At 35.8% G+C, this 26,422-nt stretch overlaps 1 protein-coding gene across 1 annotated transcript in view; it reads left to right on the top strand.

Annotated features, from left to right (window-relative positions):
- Window positions 1-26,192, top strand: part of LOC150085445 (adenosine 5'-monophosphoramidase HINT3-like) — a 103,513-nt gene extending 77,321 nt beyond the window's left edge. Inside the window, exons 4-5 of the mRNA XM_090373253.1 lie at window positions 3,972-4,098; window positions 26,106-26,192. Coding sequence (XP_090229379.1) covers window positions 3,972-4,098; window positions 26,106-26,153 — 175 coding nt within the window. The 3' untranslated portion in view covers window positions 26,154-26,192. The remainder of the gene's footprint in view (window positions 1-3,971; window positions 4,099-26,105) is intronic.
- Window positions 26,193-26,422: the final 230 nt, after the last annotated feature.

Genomic DNA, 26,422 nt, shown 5'->3' with positions numbered 1-26,422 from the left:
AGACTGACAATTGCCTGGGAAGGAGGAAGAAGGGGCCTGATAGACCTCATTGGGCAACAGAAGATAGTGATAGTTAACCTGAAGGATTACTTCCAGAAAACACAGTAGCACTCCACCAGGCCATAAGGAAGATAGACAAGCGGTATACCCCACTCAACCTAAGCAAGGAGTCCCCCCAACCAGGAGGTACAAATGAAGCTAGAAAGATGGGCAGAGAAGACACTCCATGGCAGACACTACAATGATCTCCATCAAGATCATATAGATAAAATTGCTTCCAATGCATGGCTCACAAGCGGGATGCTCTTCCCCGAGACTAAAAGATTCATGCTCGTCATCCAAGACCAGGTAATCAACAGGAACTGTAAAAAATACATCACCAAGGAGCCTGGAGTGTTCGATGACACATGTTGATGATGCCACCTGGCCTCAGAAACGATCCAACACATCACCGCGGTATGCAAGGTGATCACCCAGACTGAGTACACACATAGACATGACCAGGTAGCCAGGATAATATATCAGAAGCTAGCAAGGAAATACCAGTTGATCGAAGAAAGTGTATTGTACTACAAATACGAACCCCAGGCAGTACTAGAGATCCCAACCCACAAGCTGTACTGGGACCGAACCATAATAATGGATAGGACAATCCTGCAGAACAGACCGGACATAACCTTATGGACAAGAAGGAAAAGGCTACCTACCTATCTGACTGACATAGCGGTACCCAACATTGGCAACTTGCAGAAAACCCATGGGGAAAAAATCAGGAAGTACACGAACCTAAGACAGAGATCAAAGAGATGTGGCATATGCAACAAGTAACGATCATCATGTCAACCACAGGTATGGTGCCAAAGACCCTACATAACAGCCTAGCAGCAATAGATCTCCCAGCAAACACCTACAAGGAACTCCAGAAAGTTGCAATCCTGAACACCTGTAGGATAGTCAGAGAGTTCCTCGACCAATATTAACACCAGACATAACAACAACCACCCTGTATACTTGGTAGCAATACCCGTCATGAGGTGGAACCCCCCAGTCAGAGAAATAATATGAGAGATAATAATTACAAAACTGAGAATCTAAAATGTGTGCAGAGAGAGAGAGAGAGAGAGAGAGAGAGAGAGAGAGAGAGAGAGAGAGAGAGAGAGAGAGTGAGCACTTCACAGCTTAGTGATGAAGTATTAGTTGGTATTATGTTCTATATTACCACTGTTTTATGTCATTCTATTTCACAAGCAACTCTTGCATTCTGGATTTTTTTTTTTTTTTCTTTTTGAGATTTCCAAATGTCTCTTAACCTAAAATTTTTCTCATTGTCTACTGCAGACGATGCCTGAGCAAATGTGCGTAAAGAGTATGCTTTTAAATTCAAAATAACACCCTGATCCGTAGGTTGGATGAGTGAAGTCATTTTTGGCAGTAGAAATATGACTCTCACGTTCAAATTGAAATTGTCTAGATGCGTAGGATGTCCAGGAGCATTATCTAATAGAAGCAAAATCTTGAAAGGAATGTCGTTGTCTTTGCAATATTTTTCAACTTCGAGAGTGAAGCAGCATTTAAACTAGTCCTCAAAGAGAGATATGTTATCCATGTTCTCTGGTTCAATCAGAAATGTACAGGTAGGGCGTCTTTATTGATGTGCTTAAATGCACGAGGATTTCCAGAATGGCACAGAAGCAGTGGTTTTAATCTGTAATCTCCTGCTGTATTAGCCCCAAGCAAGAGTGTGGCCCTATCTTTTGAAGCCTTGAAACATGGCATTGTCTTTACCTCTTCGGCAATGTATGTTCAATCCGGCATTTTTTTCCAATACAGGGCAGTCTCGTCAACGTTAAAAATTTGCTGCGTTGAATAGCCGCCTTCATCAATAATTTTTTCCAACACATCACAAAATTTCTCTGCAACCCAGAATCGGCACTGGCGACTTCACAGCATACTTTAACATTGTGGAAACCAGCACGATGCTTGAACCTATTAAACCACCCGTTGCTTGTCACGAACTTGGCTTGGGGTTCGCTGTACTTATCTTTAATATCTTCATGAATACTTGTTGCTTTTGCTTGAATGGTCATTAGACTCAGGGGCACTCGATGAGTTTGAAAGGAAACAATGGTGGTATGTTGTAGTTCAAACTTTCTCCAACAGATAATGGTACAGAGATTGTCCAGCAGGCTGAGAGGTTGCAAGTAACAATTAGTTTTGTTAGTAGTGTCAACGTTCCATGTCACAATTTTGCAATGGAGCACTCGCTTCTGAATATGATTTTCCATCCATATTATTAACAGCTGTTCCATCTTTGATATAGCACCTTGAATGCTGTTTTGTGATCACTGTTGGTCTTAAGTACGTTGATCGTTTGACATGTTCTTTTATCGTGCACTGTCCTTTAAAATAATATTCACTGTTGAAGCAGTGAGACCTAATTCCCTTGCAAAAAAAAAATAGATGACAAACTTTGTCCTGCTTCCTACTTCTTAATCATTTTCATCTTCATTTCTAAATTAAATTTTGTTTCATTTCCTGGCACTACCACCACTTGCACTTTTGCACTTTTCATTGGTCACTTTCCCTTCATCATTGTAATACGTAAATAGGAATGAAGAGAAGTTTCTGAAAATTTGTTTTTTATCTGATTGATGATTTCAGTGAAGGGGAACACGTTTCACCATAATAGCGTAAAAACCCACAATTGCAGTTATCATGATTATCGCAAATGCAATAAGATCGAGTTTACTACCCGTTTATAATTAGATGCACTTTTCTGTTAGTGAATCTAATTATAAACCCAATAAACCGGAAAGTGCAAATTATTTTTATTGTTTTATGCTCGTGACCTCCAGAAACGTACTTTAGAAAAATATCACAAAGGCATTCAAAATTGATTCTTATAATGGGAACATATGTTAATGATGAAAGAGTAGTGCAATTTCCATTATAAATATGACCTTTTAGAGAGATAAATAGCTTAGTAATATAGCAAAATTTTCAACTTCTAAGGATATGGAATGAATTACAAAAAAAAAAAAAAAAAAGTGTTATTGGGTTCACATTATGATATTTTCACAATACCTCCATTTATCCCTATGGATGCAAAATACATTTCCATGTTTTTTTTCAGTTTGCACTTGCTGGCAAAAACTTACGTAAAGTCGAATTTGTGTAAGTCAAGTATTACGTAAGTTGGGGAGTTCCTGTATAGAGAGAAAAGAAACTTAAAAATAAGAGTAATACAGGAGTAGAGTAATAAATATTATACAGTTATAATTAAATTAAATGAATAATTTTAGAGGACATAAATATAGTCTTAAATGTTCTATAAAGTTATCTCAGTAATTAATTGATAAGGAGGTAACTATGAGTTCTGTCAGTGAAGTTCCTGGACTGGTGCAATAACAAAACTTAATGTTTTGTCACCATAAACTGTTTTTAACATTTCATATGAATTTTGCAGATTTTCCCATTTTAAAGCAAAATTTGATATTTGTTCTTTGCTCCATTGCAAAATTGTGACATGGAATGTTATCACTACTAACAAAACTAATTGTTACTTGCAACCTCTCAGCCTGCTGCACAATCTCTACCACTATCTGTTGGAGGAAGTTTGAACTACAACATACCACCATCGTTTCCTTTCAAACTCATCGATCATGAACACAACAGCACCAGTCCAGGAACTTGATTGAAACACCTAGTATATTTACTTTTCATTTCTGTTAATCACAGGAAATGAAAAAATCATCATTCAATTTAAGAAAAAAAATCAAACACATCTGAAATGTAATGCACTGTGCACAACTATTTTGTTTTGATCGTATTTAATAATTTCTACCATAATATTATGGAATATATTAAATAATAATATTTTGCATAATTGCAAAATATAAAAATTTAAATTATGTAAATGAATGTTTATATATAAATGAAAATATGTAAATTTAATTTCATTGTACTTTCAGGTTAGGATTCCATTGGCCACCTTTTAACACTGTATATCATTTGCACCTACATGTCATTTCTCCTGTCAGCCAGGCATCATTTTTCTCTCGTATTATTTTTAAGCCAGATTCTTTGTGGTTTGTTACCGTAAGTTGCTGCTTTTGAGTCATTTACCTTTAATTTTATAAATTTTATCCTCTTTTTAAAAATAGCATACACTGAAAAAGTGATTCCTACATATTTTCAACAAAGAGGATACAGTATTTAGAAATCTAATACAAAATTTTGCAATGATTTTGATGTTTTGTAATTTCTCATTTTGGTTGTACGCATGAAGTTGGTTGGTTGGGTTGTGCTTAAAAATGTCAATTAAGTCTCCATCCCTTTCAACTGAATTGCCTTGCTTGTGTGTATATACTAATTTTTTTTTTAACTTCTTGTCTTTATCTCCCTTAACTTATTTGTAAACTGTAGAAAATAAACACTGTAATGTTACATGCAGTAGTGTGTGTGCGTGCACACATGGTCACTTATTATCTTAATACCAGTAACTCAAAGTATGCCCTTAAATGATTTTCTTCAGAATCTTATGAAATCTAAGGATGAATTTATATCTTCTCATTTCTAATTTAAGGGCATTGCAACTATCTTAATGCTTTAAGATGGTGAGTAACTTGTGCATAAATGATTAAATAAATTTGAAAATACCTCCTTTTGAACTTTAAATTATGTTGATTATTAAAGCCTATTGTTAAGGCCTTATTTTGTTAATATCATGACTGGAAATGGAAACATATTTTGAGACAGGAATCTAAAGATTATTTAGATGGTAGCTCTTCTGGTCTTGGCCACCTTTGTTAATTGAATATGATATTCTATAACCATAGACAGCAAAGTTACGAAAGAAGACCTGCCAAACTTTGAAAAGGCATTGGTCATTGAAATATTTGAATTAGTGGAAAAAGGTCTCAAAGTTGATATCAGTCAATAGACTGATATCAACTTTGAGTTTTGTGTTCACAACAATAGTCATTCACAATAATAGGCTGATAGATATGATATCATTATTGTTTTCTGCCATGATACTTATTATGGCAGTTTTTATAACATGTTCATCATGGCAGCAAAAATTTATTTAAAAAAGCTGAAAATTGATGAGGGTTTTTTACTTATTTTATTTATACACTATCTTCCTACATGATCATTGTTGAAACTTTTATCCACAAATGGCACCTTTCATTGGATAAAAAATGGGTTTGCAAGGAAAACGATGGCTTTGAATCTCTTGTTTGAGGGATTTGGGTGATGCTACTTCATAATTGCTTTTTTGGTTTCTGGTTCAAAGTGGCAGATCTATGTTTACTCACAGTGACAATCAGTAAACGGAAACACTTCCCCCATCTACAAAATATCTTGTAACTCTAAGTTTGGGGTCTTCAGTTTTGCTTGGGAATACTCACCAACCAGGATAACCAAATCATCTGTGAAGGCCACCATATCAGAACTTTTAGCTCAGTAGCAAGCCATTCATCCAGCACAGTGTTTCAGAGGAAGGGGCCAAGAATGGATCTCTGAGGGTATACCCTATAAATTGGCCTGGTGATTAGATATTACCAACAGATTTGTACTAGTGTATTATGGGTAATGTTAAGCACAAGGGCATCCTCAGTGCTCTAGCCTTGTTTAAAGCCATATTAACAGTTTGATGCCATGTTCGACCTGGTAGTGATTAGTGAGTCTATAACAGATAAGCCTTTCTAAGACTTTTCCCATAACTGGTAAAAGGGCGATTGGCCTATATGATCTTGGATCAGTAAGGGATTTACTAGCACCCTTATGTAGCATCTTCAGGACAGAATTTTTTCAAGTAGCAGGGAAGATACCAGTTTTTAAGACAGAGGTTGTATGCTTTAAGTAAGATATTTGGGTAAAGTTTCCAGAATTTTTTAGTGACCTCTGGTTCTATTAGGTCATAGCCAGGCCCTTTTTAAGAGCTATTCTCCTAATAGCTGATTCTAGTTCCTCAGATGTAAAATCATGTTCAGTGTGGTCATTGTCATGATTAGTATTTACTGCTAAGATAGCCTCCTGAAGTTCATTTTCTGGCCGGTGTCCTCAGGAAACAGTTCATTAAAGATATTCCTCAGTTTCATCCCAGCTGTAAGGCTGATTCCCATGGCTGTCAGTAGTGGTGTTTATTATCTCTTCCTCAGGGAGTCTCTTATGTATAGTTTTATACACCACATTCCAGGGATCAGAGTTTCCCATACTAGCAACCAAGTTTCTTCAGCATTCTCTTTTCCTTGTGCTTATGAGATGGTGTACCTGTTCCTGACTTCTCTATATTTATTTTTTAGAGCTTCCACCTCTGTTGAGGTATTACATTTTTTTATTGTACTAGGCACTCCCAGCTAGCTTTCCTAGCATCCCCGTCATCTGTTTACAGTACTGTACGGATAATTATAAACTTAGTCACTAATTAATACCTACTCCATTATATGACATTGAAGTTGTGCAGTTCCTGTGCCCCCTCCATTATAAGGCATTGAAGCCCTGCAGTTCATGTAATATAAATGTGAAGTCCTTGCCACAAAAGTAGTGAGAAATTGTAGTTATTTATTCAATCTCAATGTGACATCCAGTCTGGGAAAAGTCATTTTTAATAAATGAAATATAATCTGGAAAGCTGAATTCCATACCATGGAAGTATTCTCATCAGTAAATTGCAGTCAGACAATGAATACAGATCTGCTGCAAGTGCATCATCTTCATAATCGTTAAAATATGCTTAGTGAGTGCAGCCATCATAGCAGAGTGGTCAGGCATGAGGGTACATAAGTACATGTGCTTTGAGTGACTGGGGTTCAAGCCCATGAATGCTGAATACAGTGCTATTTCTTGTATTCTTTCAATATTGTGAACTCCTCTGACTGTGTAGTCGGCCAGAGTATAAACAGAAAATTTTTATTTATTTTAGACATTGAGGTTTCCAATGGATTAATTGAGCACACTGACTTGGAAGACAGACCAGTCAGTGATAAGATCTACACTCTGAAGCACCTATCCATGTTGAGTACTCAGACTTGAATGGCCACTTAGTGATAAAATATGGGTTAACTAGGGATGAACTGGTCTATTAAACCACCCATTGCTTGTCACGAACTTGGGTTGGGGTTTGCCATACTTATTGTTAATATCTTTATAAATACTTGTTGCTTTTGCTTGAATGGTCGTTAGACCCAGGGGCACTCGCTTCTGAATCTGATTTTCCATCCATATTATTAACAGCTGTTCCACCTTCGATATAGCACCTGAACACTGTTTTGTGATCACTGTTGATCTTAAGTGCATTGATCCTTTGACATGTTCTTTTATATAAGCACACTGTCCTTTAAAATAGTATTCAGTCACTGTTGAAGCAGCGAGACCTGATTCCCTTGCAATAGATGACCAACTTTGTTCTGCTTCGTACTTCTTAATCATCTTCATTTCTAAATCAAGTTTGTTTTGTTTCCTGGCACTGCCACCACTTGCACTTTTTGTTGGTCGCTTTCCCTTCATCAGTGTAATATGTAAATAGGAATGAAAAGTTTCTGAAAATTGTTTTTTATATGATTAAAGATTTCGGTGAAGGGGAACACATTTCATCATAATAGCGTAAAAAGTCACACAACTGCATTTATCGGTATTATCGCAAATGCAATAAGATCTAGTTTACTACCAGTTTATAATTAGATGCACTAACAGAAAATCCCAATAAACTGGAAAGTGCAAATTGTTTTTATTGTTTTATGGTCATTGACCTCCAGAAACGTGCTTTAGAAAAATATCACAAAGGCGTTCAAAATTGATTCTTATAATGGGAACATGTGATAACGATGAAAGGGTAGTGCATGTCCATTATAAATATGACCTTTTAGAGAGATAAATAGCTTAGTAATATAGGGAAATTTTCAACTTCCAAGGACTTTTAATGAATTAAAAAAAAACACAATGTTATTGGGTTCACATTATGATATTTTCATGATACCTCCATTTATTCCTACGGGATGCAAAATACGTTTCCACGATTTTTTCAGTTTTTTTCAGCAAAAACTTACGTAAAGTCAAATTTCTGTTAGTTGAGTATTACGTAAGCAGGGAGTTCCTCTACTTATATAATGGTGGCAAAAACCTGGGTTGCATGGAATTAAATGTATCATTTGTGTGCATCAGTAAGTCACTGTTTATGGAAGAGATTAACCACAGATTTAATAAAGCATATATTTTTCCAGCTATACCCACATTATGTATTTAACTCTTTCTTCATTCTAAGTTGTTCTACAAGGGGTGTTTCAAAAGTTTGTGCCTGAGTATGAAGGGTTTATTTCAGGAGGCTGGTAACATGTTACTTTTCGACATAGTCCCCTTTGGAGTTGATACACTTTTGTCACCATTACTTGAAATGCATTGATTCTAGTTGAGAAGAAAGTTTTCTCTTGGGTCTCCAGGAATGCATCTGCTGTAGCAATGACGTCACTGTCGGTGGGAAAATGGATGCCAGCCAGGTATTTTTTTTTCTTCAAATTAGGAATTAGGTGAAAGTCTGCTGGTGCTTGATCTGGAGAAATGGAGGATGGTCCAAGATTTCAAAGCTGCACTCATGCAGTGTAGCCATGGCAACGACAGATCATGAGTGTTGTGAACATGAGGTGTGTTGTCCTGTTGGAACAAGACTCCTTTGCTAAGTTTTCCTTGGCATTTGTCTTTACTGTTTCCAGTAGTAACACTCCATCGGGTCTGGCCCAAAATCCTGATGCCCGACATCCAAAAATCCTGACAGCCCAGAATCCCAACAGTATCTACTATATTGTAAAAATATATGAATATAATTCTATGTATTTATAAGTTTTTTTTTTTTGGTAAGAAAAATTTACCTTATTAGATTAATTTTGTAGAAAGAATATAAAAAATAACAACAGCATGAATTGTTGAGGAGGCTTCCATCCTTCAGTGGGTTGATAATGGCTGCACTTTACCTTTTTTCTTTACCTCTCTCAATTCGAAGATCATGTTTTCTGTTACAGAAACAAACAGTTCGAAAATATGATCAGCAAATAAAATCGACTTAATTAATTTTGCTTTATTATATTGCATTTAACTGGTAATTTTTCAAGTCGAAAGTTGGTATTTGTATAGGGCATTTGAGCAATAATTATATTTTGGCAGCTTTGTAACATTTGTCATAAATATCATTAGCATAACTAAAATTGTAATTATGCAGGTATTTGTTATTAGCTGTACTCTCACGAATTTCTTTGACAAGTACATTAGGCATGACCACGGGCACTGTCAGGATGTTTTTAAAGGGGTAACAGGAAAAAATATCCCCAGAAAAAATATTCCATTTTCTTCTTTTTATTATTATTATAAGAAGAAGAAAATCAGAAAATAAGAAAATGGGATTTTTTTGTTAAATATTCTGCAGTGGGAGAGGAAATAATTCTTCTATTAACAACAAAAGTAAATATTCAAAGCCTATCATGTGCTCAATATTGGATTATGGATGGTACATTTAAAACTGTGTCTACAATTTTTTATCAATTATGTACAATACATCTACCTGTTGGTAATGAAAACTATTGAATTCTTCCCTTAGTTTGATGATGATTAAGAGTGAAGAAAATGATAAACCTTTGTTTCAAGATATGATTGACTTTGCCCAAGAAAATGAAATTGAATTGAGACTGCAGGCCATATTAACTGACCTGGAATTAGTTGCTATAAATGCCTTCAAAGGTTGAATTCCCTAACGTGTCTAATAAGGTCTGTTTTTTTCCACCTGGGACAATGTGTTTGGAGAAAAATTCAAGCAAGTGGATTGGCATCTCAGTGTGGCACCAATGAAAAATTTAGGTTGCTGCTTCAACATTTGTGTGCCTTGGCATTTATTCCTTCTGGTGAGATACCACAAGCATTTAATGTTCTGAAGCCACATTTACCGAGGGAAGCTAGTGATGGGATAGAGTGGTTTGAAGACAATTATATATATGGAAGAAGTAGATGGTATATGCATAATGGTACAGTAATTTGCACTTCACCATTATTTCCACCAACATTATTGTCCGTATACAATTCCATTCAACTGGGAATTCCATGCATCCAAAACAGTGTTGAGGTTTGGCATAGAAGATGGGAGTGTATAGTTGGACGAGCACATATTGGCGTATATAGGATCATCAAGGAATTTCAGAAAGAACAGCAACAGGTTGATAACCAGGCTGAGTGCATACTTTGTGGTCCAAAACGCAAGAAGGTGACAGTTGAGGGAGAAATGAGAATAATGACAGTTGTGAACGATCGGAAAATAGATCTGTGATGGATTGATTACCTTCGTGGTATTGTGCACAATTATAAATATTTTATTTTATGCATATATATATATAAAAAGTGTGTGTGTTATAAAATGCATGTTGTTTATTCATTAATATGACATAAAATATTAACGTAATCATATCCTGTAATATTTTTTGCGGCTGTTTTGATTACATGAAAAACATTTTTTATCACAAACAGTTTCTGAGATATGGACTCTAACTTTGTTTTGTTAAATACAATCTGTATGTTGGGATTTTAGGCTGTCAGGATTTTGGGTGGCACCGCACTCCATCAGCATCCTAAGAAACAAATGGCATCATCTTGTTAGCAGAAGGAATCAACTTGGCTTTCTTTGGAGGGGGAGAAGAGCTGTGTTTCCACTGTGTCTGCTGCTCTTTTGTCTCTTACATGGTCACAATCCTTGCATGGAAATTTGCAGACCTGCTTGAAAATAATGCAAATGTTCAAACTTGACAACTCTTGTGTGTGTTTTATCTTCTTTCAGAAACTTTGGGACCCATTGTGCTGACCCTTTTTCATAGCAAGAACCTCTGTTATTATTTGGTACACTCATTCAGATGAGATACTCAAGACACTGGCAATATACCAAACTGTCACTCATCATCAGATCATGCACACTGGCAACAACTTCTGGAGTAATGGACATTGCAGGTCTTCCACAGCATGGGTCATCTTCCAGGCTTTCCTTGCTTGTTTAAATTCTGCTACGAATATACCACTACCCTTTTGTACTCATGCCACAAACTTTTCAGATTCCCCTTGTAAAGTGGAATCTGAAACTTCCTTCAGACTAGTCACTGAATACAAGTGTTGTATGACCAACCACTTAGCTATAATTTGCAAGACCAGTTTGTGTTAAGTTATCAAATTTACTGAATAAGTGACAGCACTAAAAGAAAGGAAGTTACCCTGTTTTGAGTGGTTTCTTAAAGACAAGTGCAATGTATGGATTGCAATTTTTTTTGTAAAATGTGCCATATTTTAAAGAATTCAAGAATTTCAAGTGCCAGATTTTAAAGTTTACTGTGATAAGATGTTTAATTTCTTGATTAATGTGACCAAATTTTAAATTCATCCATTCATCAGATGATATTGTAATAATAATTTGTTATGCATGGAGGCCTACATTTCCAGTATTCAAATTGTTTTATTTATCCCAGAATGCATGCTGATATGGGAATAAACTTTTAGAGGACAAAATTGCTATTATAATATATTGCTCATCATTGGAATTGCCTCAACTAGAAAGAATGAATGGATTTACTTAAATTTGTATTCATGACTGTGGTATATATGCATTTAAATTTAATGTTAAGCTAATCAATGCAGTCATTCACTCACCAAAATTGAGTGAATGATTGCATGTCTCTATGACACATAACATAACTTTATGGAAAGCTGATGGACTTGGACACTGGTCTGATCTGTCAGATTATTCAGTTGTAAGAAGCTTGGTGGTTTATAATTCCATTGCTGTTTATGGGGAATGTGATGCCTTAACAGTTTGATGCTGTTGGCAGTAATGGGTACAGGAAGGTTTTTGGACACATTGCCACTGCTCTTGTGCACCTTTATATGAAGAATGAACCATAAGAAGAATGTCAGAATGGAAGAATCAAAGAGTCATTCACCAACTAGTTACAGGAAACAGAGTTAGCTTGTGTTCTGTCAGCAGGTATACCATCATAATGTTATCCGTGCTGTGTGTTGCATTGTCTGCAGTGGTGCAAGGAGAAAGATGCATAAGGACAGTAACGATATTGTCATCTTTGTTGATGAATTATGTTTGTTAGTGATCACTAACTGCTATATGCTGTCTGGAGACATGGTAGAGTCAGAGCTATCCCGGCCTGCTTACATGGTGTGAAGTTTATGATCATTATTTAATTTAATTAGGATTTCATCATTATCAAAATTTGATAATACAGAAATTAATTAAATTAAGTGATGATTATAAACTTTGCACCACGGAAGTACTCACTATAATTGAAATATAAATTAGAATATGTTAAAGTACACGTTAAATGCCAGACCCTGGTTGGTATTTTCTAATACAGTAAGCCCTCGATTTAATGGACCCCGATATAACAGATTTCAGATTTAACAGACCGGACAAATAATATGGTAATGTACATATTAATCTCAACCATATTATTTTTTTTAGGGTACACAAAACTTGTGTTATTATTAATTAAAAATTAATAATAACACTGAAATAATAATAATAATTACCTATTTACATTATTGCTTTGATAATTACCTACTTTTATTCTTATAATCAAATTTAGGAAATTTTTTTTTTATTATTCTTTCTGAAAATGTGTTCAAATAGTTGTTTTCCCAGATAAGAGCAGGTGGTGACTTGCAAACTGAATGTGACTCGGACACTCAGGTCTACTGACTCGCTTTGTTTTGGTCTCAGTCTGCCTCAAGCTATTGTGCTGTCAGGTTGTATACAGAGTGTTTCTGTGATTTCTGAATTGTGATTTTATTTATTAAATAATTTTGCAATCCTTAAATTTAAAATGGCATCAAGTGATAGAGGAGTTAAAAGAAAGCGTGTGAACTTAATGTGGCACAGAAATTAGAGCTAATTGAGAAATTATAACGAGGCATCTCAGTAGCACGTTTGTGAAATTTACGGCTTAAAAAAACAGTTTCTGATATCTGTAAATCAAAGGCCAAATTGCAACATAATTTTATATTGTTCAGTACTGTATATTGTATTAGTGTTTTTTTTTTTTTACATTAAGAACAATAAAAAATGCCCCCCAGATTACATTCAATTTAACAGACTTTCGCCATTAACGGACACCCCTTCTCCCCTATTAGTTTGTTAAATTGAGGGTTTACTATATATGGCATCTTGATTCAGTTAAGTTCTGTACTAGCCAATCAGAAACAAACCTCCATTCATTGAGATTACTCCTAATATTTAAACCCCTTATCTTCCATGTGGGCATTACATACTATGGCAGTTGATAATGTTCTTATGAAAGAGTAGTTTTCTTCTTGCTGCTACATTTATTGTATCACTGTATTCAATTTTCTGTTTTGTTGCCAGTTGGCAAGTTTCGACACACTCAACAAAAAAATGCAATTCAAGGAAGTTGCATTTTAATGGTTTTAACTTATTAGTCTTCTTTCTTTTAATTTAACCATTTATCACATGAAAATTTAAATATGTAGAATATAGAGATGATTTATCTTTGAAGTTGTTTCTAAATCACTATCATTGAAAGTTAGCAACTAGGAGCTTTCCTTCACATTGTTATTTTACAACAGATGTGGTAATTTTCAAAGGGCTGTGAAAAGAAGTCCAAAATATGTCTGGGAAAAATGTTAGTCATAAATGTGAAACCTATGGAGAAGTGATAGCATATCCACACCCAACACTATATATATATATATATATATATATGGGGTCACCAAATGGTGGAATGCAGTCTGTATTTGCGCCGACCGGGCTAGCCGAGTGGGTAAAGTACCTGCCCGGCAACCCAAAGGTCGCGGGTTCGATTCCCGCCTCGGGCTTGGATCAAAGTACTGCAAAAACCTTGGGAGGTGCAATATGGCCACAGAAGCCGATGCGCCAACAACTACCAAATCAAAAAAATCAAAAGCAGTCTGTATTTGGACCACCAGTTTGGCACAGACCGCAAGTGATCTTAACTAAGTCAACAATTTTTGCATTATTATTTTAGTTTTGCATTTTTATAAATTCCCATAATTTGAAGTGGAATATTTAAAAAATCGACCATATGTTATATTGATTGCTTTGTTCATCATGTTCTATAATAGAAATAAAAATGTTATCATAATATTTATTTGACATTTTATTAATTTTTATGCCAAAATAGATCTGGACCTCAATGGGTTATATTTTTACTAATATGGACCACAATGAGTTAATTATTTTTCTATGGCCAGCAACTCCTGGTATATATGGTACTTACAGATGTGTTATTTAGAATGTAGAACACAAATCTGCTTACTCTCTACTATTCAGTAGCAAGATGGATTTACTGAGGGTGCAGTGGCACAGTTACTCCAGTTTCCCCAAAGTCACAGGAAACCTGAACCAATACTAACAAATTAATATAGGTTCAAGTTTTCTGGGGCATTATTTTAGGACCTTTAAATATGAGGACCACAGACCACCTAAATCTGATTTGTCTCCTATATGCTCCTGTGCAATCTATAGAAACAATAATTGCCAGATTATTTTGTTTCAAGAGACTAGACTAAATTGTACATACATATTTAAAAAAAAAAAAAAAAAATGTGGGCACACACACCCACAGTTGAGGAGGGATTCCTATACTGCAACTCCCACTTCAAATGGAGTGCAGATTTGTTTTAGGGTTGGCTGTGGTCCCAGGATGACACATAGTTACTGATGGCACTGGCAGTACATTACAGTTAAATAGAAATTTTTCCTGTAAAAAAAAACAGGAACGGTAGCAAAATATCGTTTCAGTTATTATAATTTGACTTTCAAAACTACTTGGTGCTTATTTGGTGCCACAAAGGAGTTGGATATTTTTGAAGATTGAGCCGATGTATTTAAAATTGAGATATAAGTTTTTGTCATCATATGTCGTTTAATACCATTTTCTCTGCCATGACTAATAATGAAAATCATATTATTACAAATTGTGCACTTTGCTGAATATCCACCTCATTCTTCATGTAACCAGTATATATTTTTGTTTATTTTCTTTATTTTCTTTTTCTTTATCCATATTAATTTAAAGATAATATGAATTCAATATTGTCTAAAAATAAGACAATATGTTTTTATCCAAAAAAACTAAATTGCAAGAACTTTGAAATGTTTTTAAAAATTATAAAATTGAAATCAAAAGTACTTACTCTAAATTATAAACCAAGAATGTATAAAATTTTATAAAAAATAACCGTATCTTAATAAAATCAGAGGTTATTCACTGTACTTTACAATATCTTAAATGATTATTACTGTTTTTTTTTTTTTTTTTTTAATTTTCAAAATTACTTCACTTTAAAAATTCAAAAAAAGGAAAATTCATTTGAGAATTATTACTAAAATAATGTATGGCATAGATAAATTAATACGTTATACATGTAATTTAAAACATCAAAGAGAAAAAAGATTTCTCAATTCTCATTTTCTCTTGTTATTAGAATTAATTTTTAACATATTCATTAGATTCCAATAAGAATTAATTAAAAATATGTAAAATCAATAAATTAGCAGTTTTTTTCATCTCTTTTTGGGACAAATGATGGTATTATCAGGAAGCAGGACTTGAAGTTCTGAATCAGGACAATCCCAGCCATATTGCGACGGTTTGCCACCCTGATGGTCATGTTACCTTTTATCTGGATATAAGGAATGCAGAACTGGAGTTTGGGGAGTACAATGTGTACAGAAAGGATAGACAGGACAGAAAGGGAGGAGGTGTTATGCTGTTAATTAAGAAAAACATAAAATCAAAAGAAGTGCATCCAGTTGATATAGATGGACAGTGCACTGTTGAGTCAGTTTGGTGTGACATAAGCACTGCAAAAGCAAAAATAAGAGTAGGAGTGTGTTATAGGCCTAATGACTCGAATGAGTACAATGAACAATTGTACAGAGAAATAGAGTGGGCCAGTAAATCAGAATGTCTTATAATGGGGGATTTTAACTTCCCAGATATTGACTGGAACTTGTGGGTTGGTCACTCACACACTAGTCAGACTTTTGTGGATTTATTGGATGATTGTTTTCTGCAGCAGCATGTTCGAGAGACAACCAGAGAAAGTAATACTCTTGATCTGGTTATCAGCAGTGATCATTCGTGTATTAAGAATTTGCAGATAAAGGAACCACTAGGTGGCAGTGATCACAGTGTGCTGAAGTGGGATTTACTCAAAGAGGTAACTACCGTCAGGGGTAAAGGAAAGGGTTTTTGCTTCCGTAAAGGGGAGTACAGTGGTCTCAGACAGTTTTTAAATTCTGTACAGTGGGATCAACTGACGATGTTACAAACAGTAAATTCTAAGTGGGAAGCATTCAAGGAATTAATCGTGGAAGCTACTAGACTTTTCATACCGATGAAGAAATATTGTTCAAGGTTTAGGCCTAAATGGTTATCAAATGAACTAATGAGACTCGTGACAGAGAAGAAAAATGCATGGGATGCATATAAATTATCAGGCGACGCAGAAGCCTGTAGCAGATATAAGCTAGTCTGTAATCAGGTCACAAAGGAGGTTCGGCAGGCAAAGGCGGATTACGAGAAATCATTGGCAAAAGATGCTAAGAAAAACAGCAAGGATTTCTTTACTTATATAAACTCTAAAAGGAAGGGGATGAATATGATTGGTCCACTTGACATCGATGGTTCGACTGTTGATGATCCTGCTCAGATAGCAAACAAACTGAATGAGTATTTTGCATCTACATTCACACGTGAGGAATTATTACAGTTTGAAAATGGAAGTAGGTTATCAAATTGTAGCAGTGTGCTTAATGATTTTGTAATAACTGAGAGCAAAGTGGAGGAGAAATTGTTGAAGTTAAACATAAGAAAGGCACCTGGGGTGGATGGGATCTATCCAGTTATATTAAAGGAGGCGGCAAAGCAACTAAGCAAACCCTTAGCCATAATTATGAGAGCATCCTTGGACTCAGGGGAGGTCCCCATGGACTGGAGATGTGCAAATGTATCCCCAATTCACAAAGGAGGTTCGAAGGGTGACACAAGTAATTACAGACCAGTTAGTTTAACTTCTGTTCCGGGTAAAATAATGGAGTCACTGGTTAAAGATGCATTGCAGGATCATCTAGACAAGACTGCAGAAATAATTCAGACACGGCATGGGTTTGTTAAGGGAAAGTCTTGTCTGACAAATTTGATTGGTTATTATGATGTGGTCACAAAGGAACTGGATGCAAAAAATAATTTTGCTATCATATACTTGGATTTCAGGAAAGCTTTTGACACTGTTGCGCATGGAAGACTACTGTACAAATTGGAGCAGAATGGTATTAAGGGTAAGTTGCTACAATGGATAAAAGGATGGTTAAGTGGGAGAAGACAGAGGGTGGTAATCAATGGGTGCTGCTCTTCGTGGACTAATGTTATTAGTGGAGTCCCACAGGGTTCGGTGTTGGGTCCACTGTTGTTTTGTTTATTTATCAATGATATTGATGAAGGTATATCAGGCTTAATGTCGAAGTTTGCAGATGACATGAAGGTTGGCAGGGTTGTTAATGACAGTCATGGCAGTGTGCTACTGCAACAGGATCTAGATAATTTGGGCAGATGGGCTAAGAAGTGGCAACTGAAGTTTAACCTTGACAAATGCAAAGTACTGCATATGGGTAGAAGTAACCCCAGAGAAACGTACCAACTGTGTGGTACTACACTTAAGGTGGTAGAAAATGAAAAAGACCTGGGAGTAATTGTGCAGGCAGATATGAAGTTTTCTGAGCAATGCAGACAGGCTGCTAGGGCAGGTCATGGGGTTTTGTCAATGATATATAGGAATTTTGCTAGCAGGGAAAAGGAGGTGATTGTCCCTCTGTATAAGGCAATGGTCAGGCCACGCCTTGAGTACTGCGTACAGGTCTGGAGGCCTCATTTTAGGAAGGATGTAGATTTGCTTGAGCGTGTACAGAGAAGAGCAACACGATTGGTGAGGGGAATGAAGGGATCCTCTTACCAAGAGAGGCTTAATTTCTGCAAATTGCAGTGGCTGGAGACTAATCACCTGCGCGGTGATCTGATTGAGGTCTATAAGGCCTTGAATGGGTTGAGCACGCTGAATTCTGATGGGATCCTCCCACTTGTTCAGAATACGAACCTACGGGGAGATAAGTTCAAATTAAGAAAGGATAGATGTAGAATAGATGTGCGGAAATTTGCCTTTAGCCAGCGGGTGGTTAATTGCTGGAACAAACTTCCATCTGTCGTTGTGGAAGTTGATAGGTTAAATAAATTTAAGGAGGAACTGGACAGGCATTTGGAGGGTATGGTGTGATTTTTTTTTTTTTTTTTTTTTTTTTTTTGGCTGATGCTGCATAAGCTCCTACACTTGCTTTCTTGCATCAAGTGCCACTACTACTATCCTCCATTTGGCTTAGTGTTTTCAACAGTTGATTTTGGGTGTCCCACTCTTTCTGCTACGTTACAAATGGATATGCCAATTATGTGACAACCTGCTATCACATCTCTTATGAAGGAGCTATATCATAACTGGTATACTATCATTTAATTGATATCTGATCATTAATTCACAGGGATGAGGGGTACTAATACACGCTGGAAGATAATGTGTTTTTGAATTAATTGGAGGAAGCAAATCATCTTCTGAATAAAATGATTTGCTGTCGGTTGATTATACAGGAATTTTGCTAGCAGGGATAAGGAAGTCATTATCTCTTTGTATAAGGTAATGGTCAGGCCACACCTTGAGTACTGCATACAGGTCTGGTTGTTGTTGTTATTTAGGAGCATTAGCAACTAAGGCCATTTTGCTCTGGGGATATGCGGTGGTCATTCCCTGACCTTTCCGCATCCTCCGTATTTGGTGGTGACGGGCTCGAACCCCGGTCTAATCAAGAAGCGTGTGCTACGCACTGCTGCTCCTTCCCACCTGGCTACGGAGGCGCCGTACAGGTCTGGAGGCCTCATGTTAGAAATGGTGTAGAGCTTGATGGAATGATTACAGAGAAGGGCATCAAGATTGGTGAGGGGAGCAAAGATGTGTGTTCTTACCAAGAAAGGCTTCAGTTCTGCAAATTACAGCATCTGGAGACTAGGCACCTGTGAAATGATCTGATTGAGGTGTATAAGGCTTTAAATGTTTTCAGCAAGCTCAGTGCTGATAGGATTCTTCCTCTTGCTCAGATTATATATTTGTGGAGGCATAAATTCAAATTGAAGAAAGATGGTTGCAGAATAAATGTGTGAAAACTTGCTTTTAGCCAGCAAGTGGTTGAATTCTGAAACAAACTTTCATCTGTTGTTGTGGAAGTTGATAACTAAAATGAATTCAAGGAAGATCTAGGCAAATTGAATACCAGGGTGCCTGCCACCCACCGATGAAAGGCCAACAAGCCTTGAAATGGTCATGTGGGGAGCCTAATATTCATGGAGTTTCCGAGAATAGGTAACAACAGTCTTCTCTAGTGGGAAAGCATTGCCTATTCGAGGAATTATGTCTTTGAGTGGTATGAGTTGAAGGAGTTACTGTCCCTTTCATTCTTCTACACAGTTTCTTTTCTTCTTCCACTCCTACTTTAACCCAGGGGGCTCACATCTGGTGAGTATGGGCTTGGCACACCCAGGGTCCTGAGCTGGATATCATCATTCCTCTCTTTCTTGGCGATTCCTTTTTACTTCTGATTCTCTCTCTCTCTCTCTCTCTCTCTCTCTTTCTCTCTCTCTCTCTCTCTCAGGGTAACTTGGGAATTTTTTTTTTTTTTTTGGCTGGGGCAGCATAAGCCTCAGGCTTCCTTGCACCATATGTTTAAAAAAAAAAAAAAGTGATTGGAGGGAATGGATAAATGAAATGGGAAGTTGTTTTTTTTTTTTTTTGTATAAGCTTACTTTATTGCACTATATGCCACTACTAATGCTAATCTCTAGATCTGAGATGGATAGGTCTTGAGTCTCCGGTGCCGCCCAAAATCCCGACGGCTGAAATCCCAACAGCTGAAAATCCCAACAACCAAAATCCCGAGATATCGATTGTATTTAAAAAAACAAAGTTAGTCTATATTTCAGAAACTGTTTTTGCAATAAAAAATGTTTTTCATGTTATCAAAATGGCCACTAAAAACATTAAAATTTTATTTGAACCCATGGAACACGTATGTTGCAGTTATGCAAACAGTATATGATAATGTTAATGTTTTATGTCATATTAATGAATAAACAACACACACACACACACACACAAACACAGCAATACCCCGCATAGCACTGATAATTGGTACCGAAACTGTTCAGTGTTATGTGAAACAGTGCTGATTGAGGTATAATTATTGGGTTTTAATTGAATGCGTACCAGAGAAACAGTCTATAAACAAATTATAATAAATCTATAAAGAATTTGCATTTGATAGCCAATTAAAAGGATTTGAAATAAAAAAAAATATTACAAAAATTTTATTAATGAAAAATTTATTAATGAAAAGCTTTGTTTATTTAGGTATTTCAATAATGAAGTCGTCCCTTCTTTTTCTCGGCTTACAAGTCTTTGTAGCTTCGAATCCTATCTTGTAAAATTTGCCGTATCTTGATGCTACTATTTCAATCAAAATGCTACGTTCAACATTCAGATCTCCATTCATAATTGCCTCGCAGGCCATGTCAACCCCCCGAAAAACTTTCTCCAATTCTTCTGTTGAAAATTCTTTTGGTGCCACTTCAGAATTGTTTTCATCTTCTAGGAAAACAATTCTGAAGTTTGTAACAGACAAACTACATAATTGTTCTACAATTATGTAGTTTGCTCATCAATTTCAAGAAGTCGCATCATCTAAGTCATTTGCATGCAAGTCAATGCAGTAACTTACATTGGCAGTGTCCAATTTTGAATCCCAAGTCTCTTCTGATCTTCAAAATGTCTTCAGCAGTTGTCTGAACTTGTGATTCAAAACCAGTGAAATCATTTGCCAAATGGGGCAAAACATTCTGCCAAACAGAATGCATGTTGTTCACAGTGATTTCTAGCCAATATGCAGATATATTTTCTGTTGTATTTAAAGGAGTAAAAAATAAATTGTGAAGTGAAATGTTTGAAAAGCTATCACTTCATTTCATCAGGATAGAATTAAGAATACTGAACACTGTAGCACGTTGCATCTGACTGCTTGAGGGGAGCTGTTGGCACATGTGCATGTGAGACAATAGAGTTCGCACCACAGCATATATGTAGAGTATGTGCCTAGGCTATTGAATGAGTTTTAATATGTATAGTAAATTTTTGACTTAAACTTAATTGAAAACAGTGTTATAGTGAAACCCGTGCTGTTTGAAGCTGTGCTAAGCGAGGTATTGCTGTATATATATATATACACAACGGGGTAGTTATAAGTTTCCCTATTTAGGAGACCCTAGTGTCAAAACAGTGAGAGTTAGTGCTGTGAAAATCGGTAGGTATGTCATTTAGGATATGGGGAAGCAATATGAAAAATTAGTTCATATTTCTGCCACCGGGGGGAAAATGGCGCTGCACATATGTACAAGTTGTCATTTACTTCAAGACATGCTACTTATGCAAATGACATCCTGTTAGATAAAAGCAGAAAGGCCAATGCCACCGTCAATAACCTTTATGGCTCTTACAAAAAAGGAACATGCTTTTTAGTATACTGTTCTACCAGAATAATAGTAATGCTAATGCAGCACTACTGAATATCAGAAACTTAAAGGTTTGTGTAAAGGATCTTTGGCGTCAGTGGGGCTTCAAAAACTAATAAAGAAATTTGAAGCAACCGGGGAGTTAGGTGTAATTCCAGGCAGGGGACGACCACGTATTGGAACGGAGGTAGTGGATGAAGTGGCGGTTGCAATGGTCACAATGTGAAACACTACCAGTCAGTAGTGCCTGCCAGAGGTGTGTCAAAAGACTTGAAACTTCCTTGATCTACTGTACATAAAATGCTTTGAATAATTTTATGATGGTTCCCGTACAAGATTCACGTAGTGCAAGAACTAGTCTTGTGATCAGCAACAACAAATAGACTTTGCTCTACGATTTCTGGCTCATATGGAACTAATAAGGTAAATTTTTACTTACTAAAAAACTAATAAATATATAGAAATATATTCATATATTTTTTACAATATAGTAGATACTGTTGGAATTTTGGCTGTCTTGATTTTGGGCCAGACCCATTGAGTCTCACATGTAGGTATGACAGAAATATGAAACCGGCTGTTTTAAATAACTAAATACAGTAAAATGTTAAAATTTGGTGCCCTTGAGTATTGAGAGGTGCTGGATTTTAAAATTTTTTGATTTTAGAAAGTGTGTCTAGTGGTTGAGCTGTTTTATAGGAGCACATTTCAATAAATAATTAAGCACAAATAACTGAACTTATATCTGTAAACGTAATAATAATTATCTTGCCTTTTCCCCTATTTGCAGATAAAGGAACCATTGGGTGAGAGTGATCACAATGTACTGATGTGGGAATTACTTAACGATGTAACTACCGTCTAGGCTAAAGGGAAGGGCTTTTGCTTTCGTAAAGGTGACTACAGGGGTCTCAGACAGTTTTAAATTCTGTATAGTGGGATCAACTGATGATGTTATCAACATTGAATTCTAAATGTGGGAAGCCTTCAGAGACTTAATCTTGGGGGCTGCTAGGATTTTCATTCCAACTAAGAAATACCATTCAATATTAGGCCTAAATGGATATCAGATGAATTAATGAGGCTCATGGCAGAGAAGAAAAATGTATGGGATGCATATAAAGTATCAGGTGACATAGAAGCCTATGGCAGATATAAGCTAGTCTGTAATCAAGTCACAAAGGAGGTTAGGTAGGCTAAGGCAGATTACGAGAAATATTTGGCAAAGGATGCAAAGAAAAACAGCAAAGAGTTCTTTACTTATTTAAACTCTAGAAGGAAAGGGATGAATCAGATTGGACCACTTAACATAGATGGGATGACTATCGATGATCATGCTCACGTAGCTGATAAAAACTGAATGAGTATTTTGCATCTACATTCACACATGAGGAGTTATTCAATGAAGGGAATGCCAGAAGTTTATCAAACTCTAACAGGGAGCTAAGTAATTTTGTAATAACTGAGAGCAAATTGGAGGAGAAATTGTTGAAGTTAAACATAAGGAAGGCACCTGGGGTGGATGGGATCTATCCAGTTATATTAAAGGAGGCCGAAAAGGAAGTAAGCAAACCCTTAGCCATAATTATGAGAGCTTCCTTGGACTTGGGGGAGGTCCCCATGAACTGGAGGTGTGCAAATGTATCACCAATGATTCACAAAGGTGGTTCAAAAGGTGACACAAATAACTATAGACCTGTTAGTTTAACTTGTGTTCCAGGGAAAATAATGGAGTCACTGGTTAAAGAAGCATTGCAGAATCATCTAGACAAGACTGCAGTAATAGTTAAGACACAGCATGGGTTTGTCAAAGGGAGGTCTTGTCTGACCTATTTAATTGGATACTATGATGTGATCACAAAGGAGCTGAATGCCAAAAATAATTTTGATATCATATACTTGGATTTCAGGAAGGCTTTTGAAACTGTTGCACAGAAAGATTGCTATACAAATTGGAGAGGTATGGCATTAAGGGTAAGTTGCTACAATGGATAAAGGGATGGTTGAGTGGGAGATGACAGAGAGTGGTGATCAGTGGACACTGCTCTTCATGGACAAATGTTATTAGTGGAGTTCCCAGGGTTCGGTGCTGGGCCCATTGTTGTTTTGTGTATTCATCAATGATATTGATGAAGGTATATCAGGATTAATGTCCAAGTTTGCAGATGATGCAAAGGTTGGCAGGGTTGTTAATGACAGTAAAGACAGTATGCTACTCCAACTGGATCTAGATAAGTTGGACAAATGGGCTGAGAAGTGGCAACTGAAGTTTAACATTGACAAATGCAAGGTACTGCATATGGGTAGCAATAACCCAAGAGAAACGTACCAACTGTGTGGTACTATACTCAGGGAAGTGGAAAGTGAAAAAGACCTGGGGGTAACTGTGCAGTTAAATATGAAGTTCGCTGAGCAGTGCAGACGTGCTGCCAGGGCAGGTCATGGAGTCTTGTCAGTGATATATAGAAATTTTGCTAGCAGGGACAGGGAGGTGATTATCCCGTTGTACAAGGCAGTGGTCAGGCTACACCTAGAGTACTGTGTATAGGTCTGGAGGCCTCATTTTAGGAGGGTTGTACAGTTGCTAGAACGAGTACAAAGAAGGGCAAATTGTTGAGGGGAACAAAGAGGTCTCTTACCAAGAAAGGCTTAAGTTCTGAAAATTGCAGTGCCTGGAGAGTAGGCACCTGCAAGGTGATCTGATTGAGGTGTATAAGGCCTTGAATGGGTTGAGCAAGCTGAATGCTGATGGGATTCTTCCTCTTGCTCAGATTAAGAACCTGAGGGCACATAGATTCAAATTGAGGAAAAACAGTTGTAGAATAGATGTGTGGAAATTTGCCTTTAGCCAGTGGATATCTGATTGTCGATTGGTGGAACAGACTTCCATCTTTTGTTGTGAAAGTTGATAGCATAAATAAATTTAAGGCTAAGCTGGATAGGCATTTGGAATGAATGGAAAGGTGAAATGGGAAGTTTTTTTTTTGGCTGATGCTGCATGAGCTTGCTTTCTTGCATTGTATGCCTGTACTAATGCTAAATGCTATTTCTGCTACCAGCAGAATTGAACTCCACAGAAATTGAATGCTCTTAATTCTCATTGCAGAACAAACTTGCCACCTACCTTGGTATTGCACTACTTTCAACAGATAGCTTTTGCTGTATATTTCAACTTTTAAAACTGATTTTACATACAGCATGTAGTCACACTGAGTGTAGTACTAGGCACTTGCTGGAAAGGCATGTTTATTCTGAGAATTAAGGCCATTACATTATCTGTGCAGTTTAATTCCTGCTGGCTGCAAAAATGACTTAACAGTCAAGATTGTCCTGCAAGCAGCTTATAAAGAATGTCAAGGTGTTTTTTTTTTTTTTTTGTGTGGATTCATAAAGACAAATCTGATTATTATTACTGTTTGCTGGATTACTTTCTTAATATTTCAAGACTATAAATGTGTTTTTTTTTTTTTTTTTTTTTGTAAAATGTGCTGGATTTTAAAGACTTTCAGATTCTAAAATCTCAGCTTTTACTGTATTTTCATTTTAATAAATGGCTACAGTGACTTTTTTTCACTACTAGTTTAAGGTTTGTGACAGAATTCAATAGTAATATTTCAAATTCTGCTGTACAATGCTACTTAAAACTTTTGTGCAGTGTAAGCATCACTTCCTAGATAATTTAAAAAAAAAAATGTATAATTTTATTTAAATAATCTTAGTAATTATCAGAAATTATAATGATGTTTTATCAAATTATAGTACATTTATGATGTTTAATGAGTTTGGGGATTGCTGTGACCCATTTAAGTAATAAAACTAAATTATTATGCTCTTCAACCAACACTGAAAACTTTAGTATGTCATGAGGAGTTTTATAAATTTCAATTTGCTAATATTTGTTTCTAAATCTATTTATTTACTCCTGAATAATAATAATTTTCATAATTATTATTAGTCTGGAAATTAGGAAACTTATTTGTTGTGTACTTTATTCAGTGAACAGATATAACAAAATACTTAATGCAATTAGAAAAGCTATAAGATTAAACTTAAGGTTTAAATTGGTGACTTTCTAATCATTACGTTTGGACTCTATAAATAGATTTCTGAAAGTTTTCTCTTTTTCTTTTAATTTGTTACTAATTTTAAATGTGAATAAAGCTTTACAGTTAACTAGAATCTTATACCACTGAGATAATAAAGATTATGAATTTCCATTTAAAGAAGAAAAGGTAAGTGATAGTGATGAAACCTTAATTGGATCTTATCAAGAATTAATTGATTTTATTTATTTTTTTCTTATTGCACAGTTTAATCATTATATATTAAAAAGAACTACTGGAACTCAAATTAATGATTGTGTTTAATTTTTTCTTTCACATACTTATTTTCTTTTGTTTTTAATTTAAATGCTATAACAATTTTATTTTGTAGGAGAAAGCAGTTCTTGACAGGTTAGAAAAGCTGAAGCCTGAAGTTTGACAGAACATAAGCATAATGGAATAAATTTCTAGACATTCCTGTTTTCTGTTTGTACTTTTTTTTAATTCTTTTCCTTAATCAGTTGGGTTTTTGCTTTCTTATTGAAAACGAACTCAGCGCATTTATATTTTGATTGTAAAATACTTTGATTAACTGAAAAATAACTTATTAGTGCTGTTTTCCACATGAATATGCAAAGACAAAAATACCCAATTTGTTATAGAAAAAAAGAGTGAAACTTATGGAAGAATGGAAGGTTTATACCATTT

This window comes from Mastigoproctus giganteus, chromosome 5 (assembly GCF_048544385.1).
Source record: "Mastigoproctus giganteus isolate SK-2022 chromosome 5, ASM4854438v1, whole genome shotgun sequence".
NCBI classification, from domain to species: Eukaryota; Metazoa; Arthropoda; class Arachnida; order Uropygi; family Thelyphonidae; genus Mastigoproctus; species Mastigoproctus giganteus.
The sequence above is the reverse complement of the archived record's forward strand: the minus strand, read 5'-3'. Positions and strand labels throughout refer to the sequence as shown.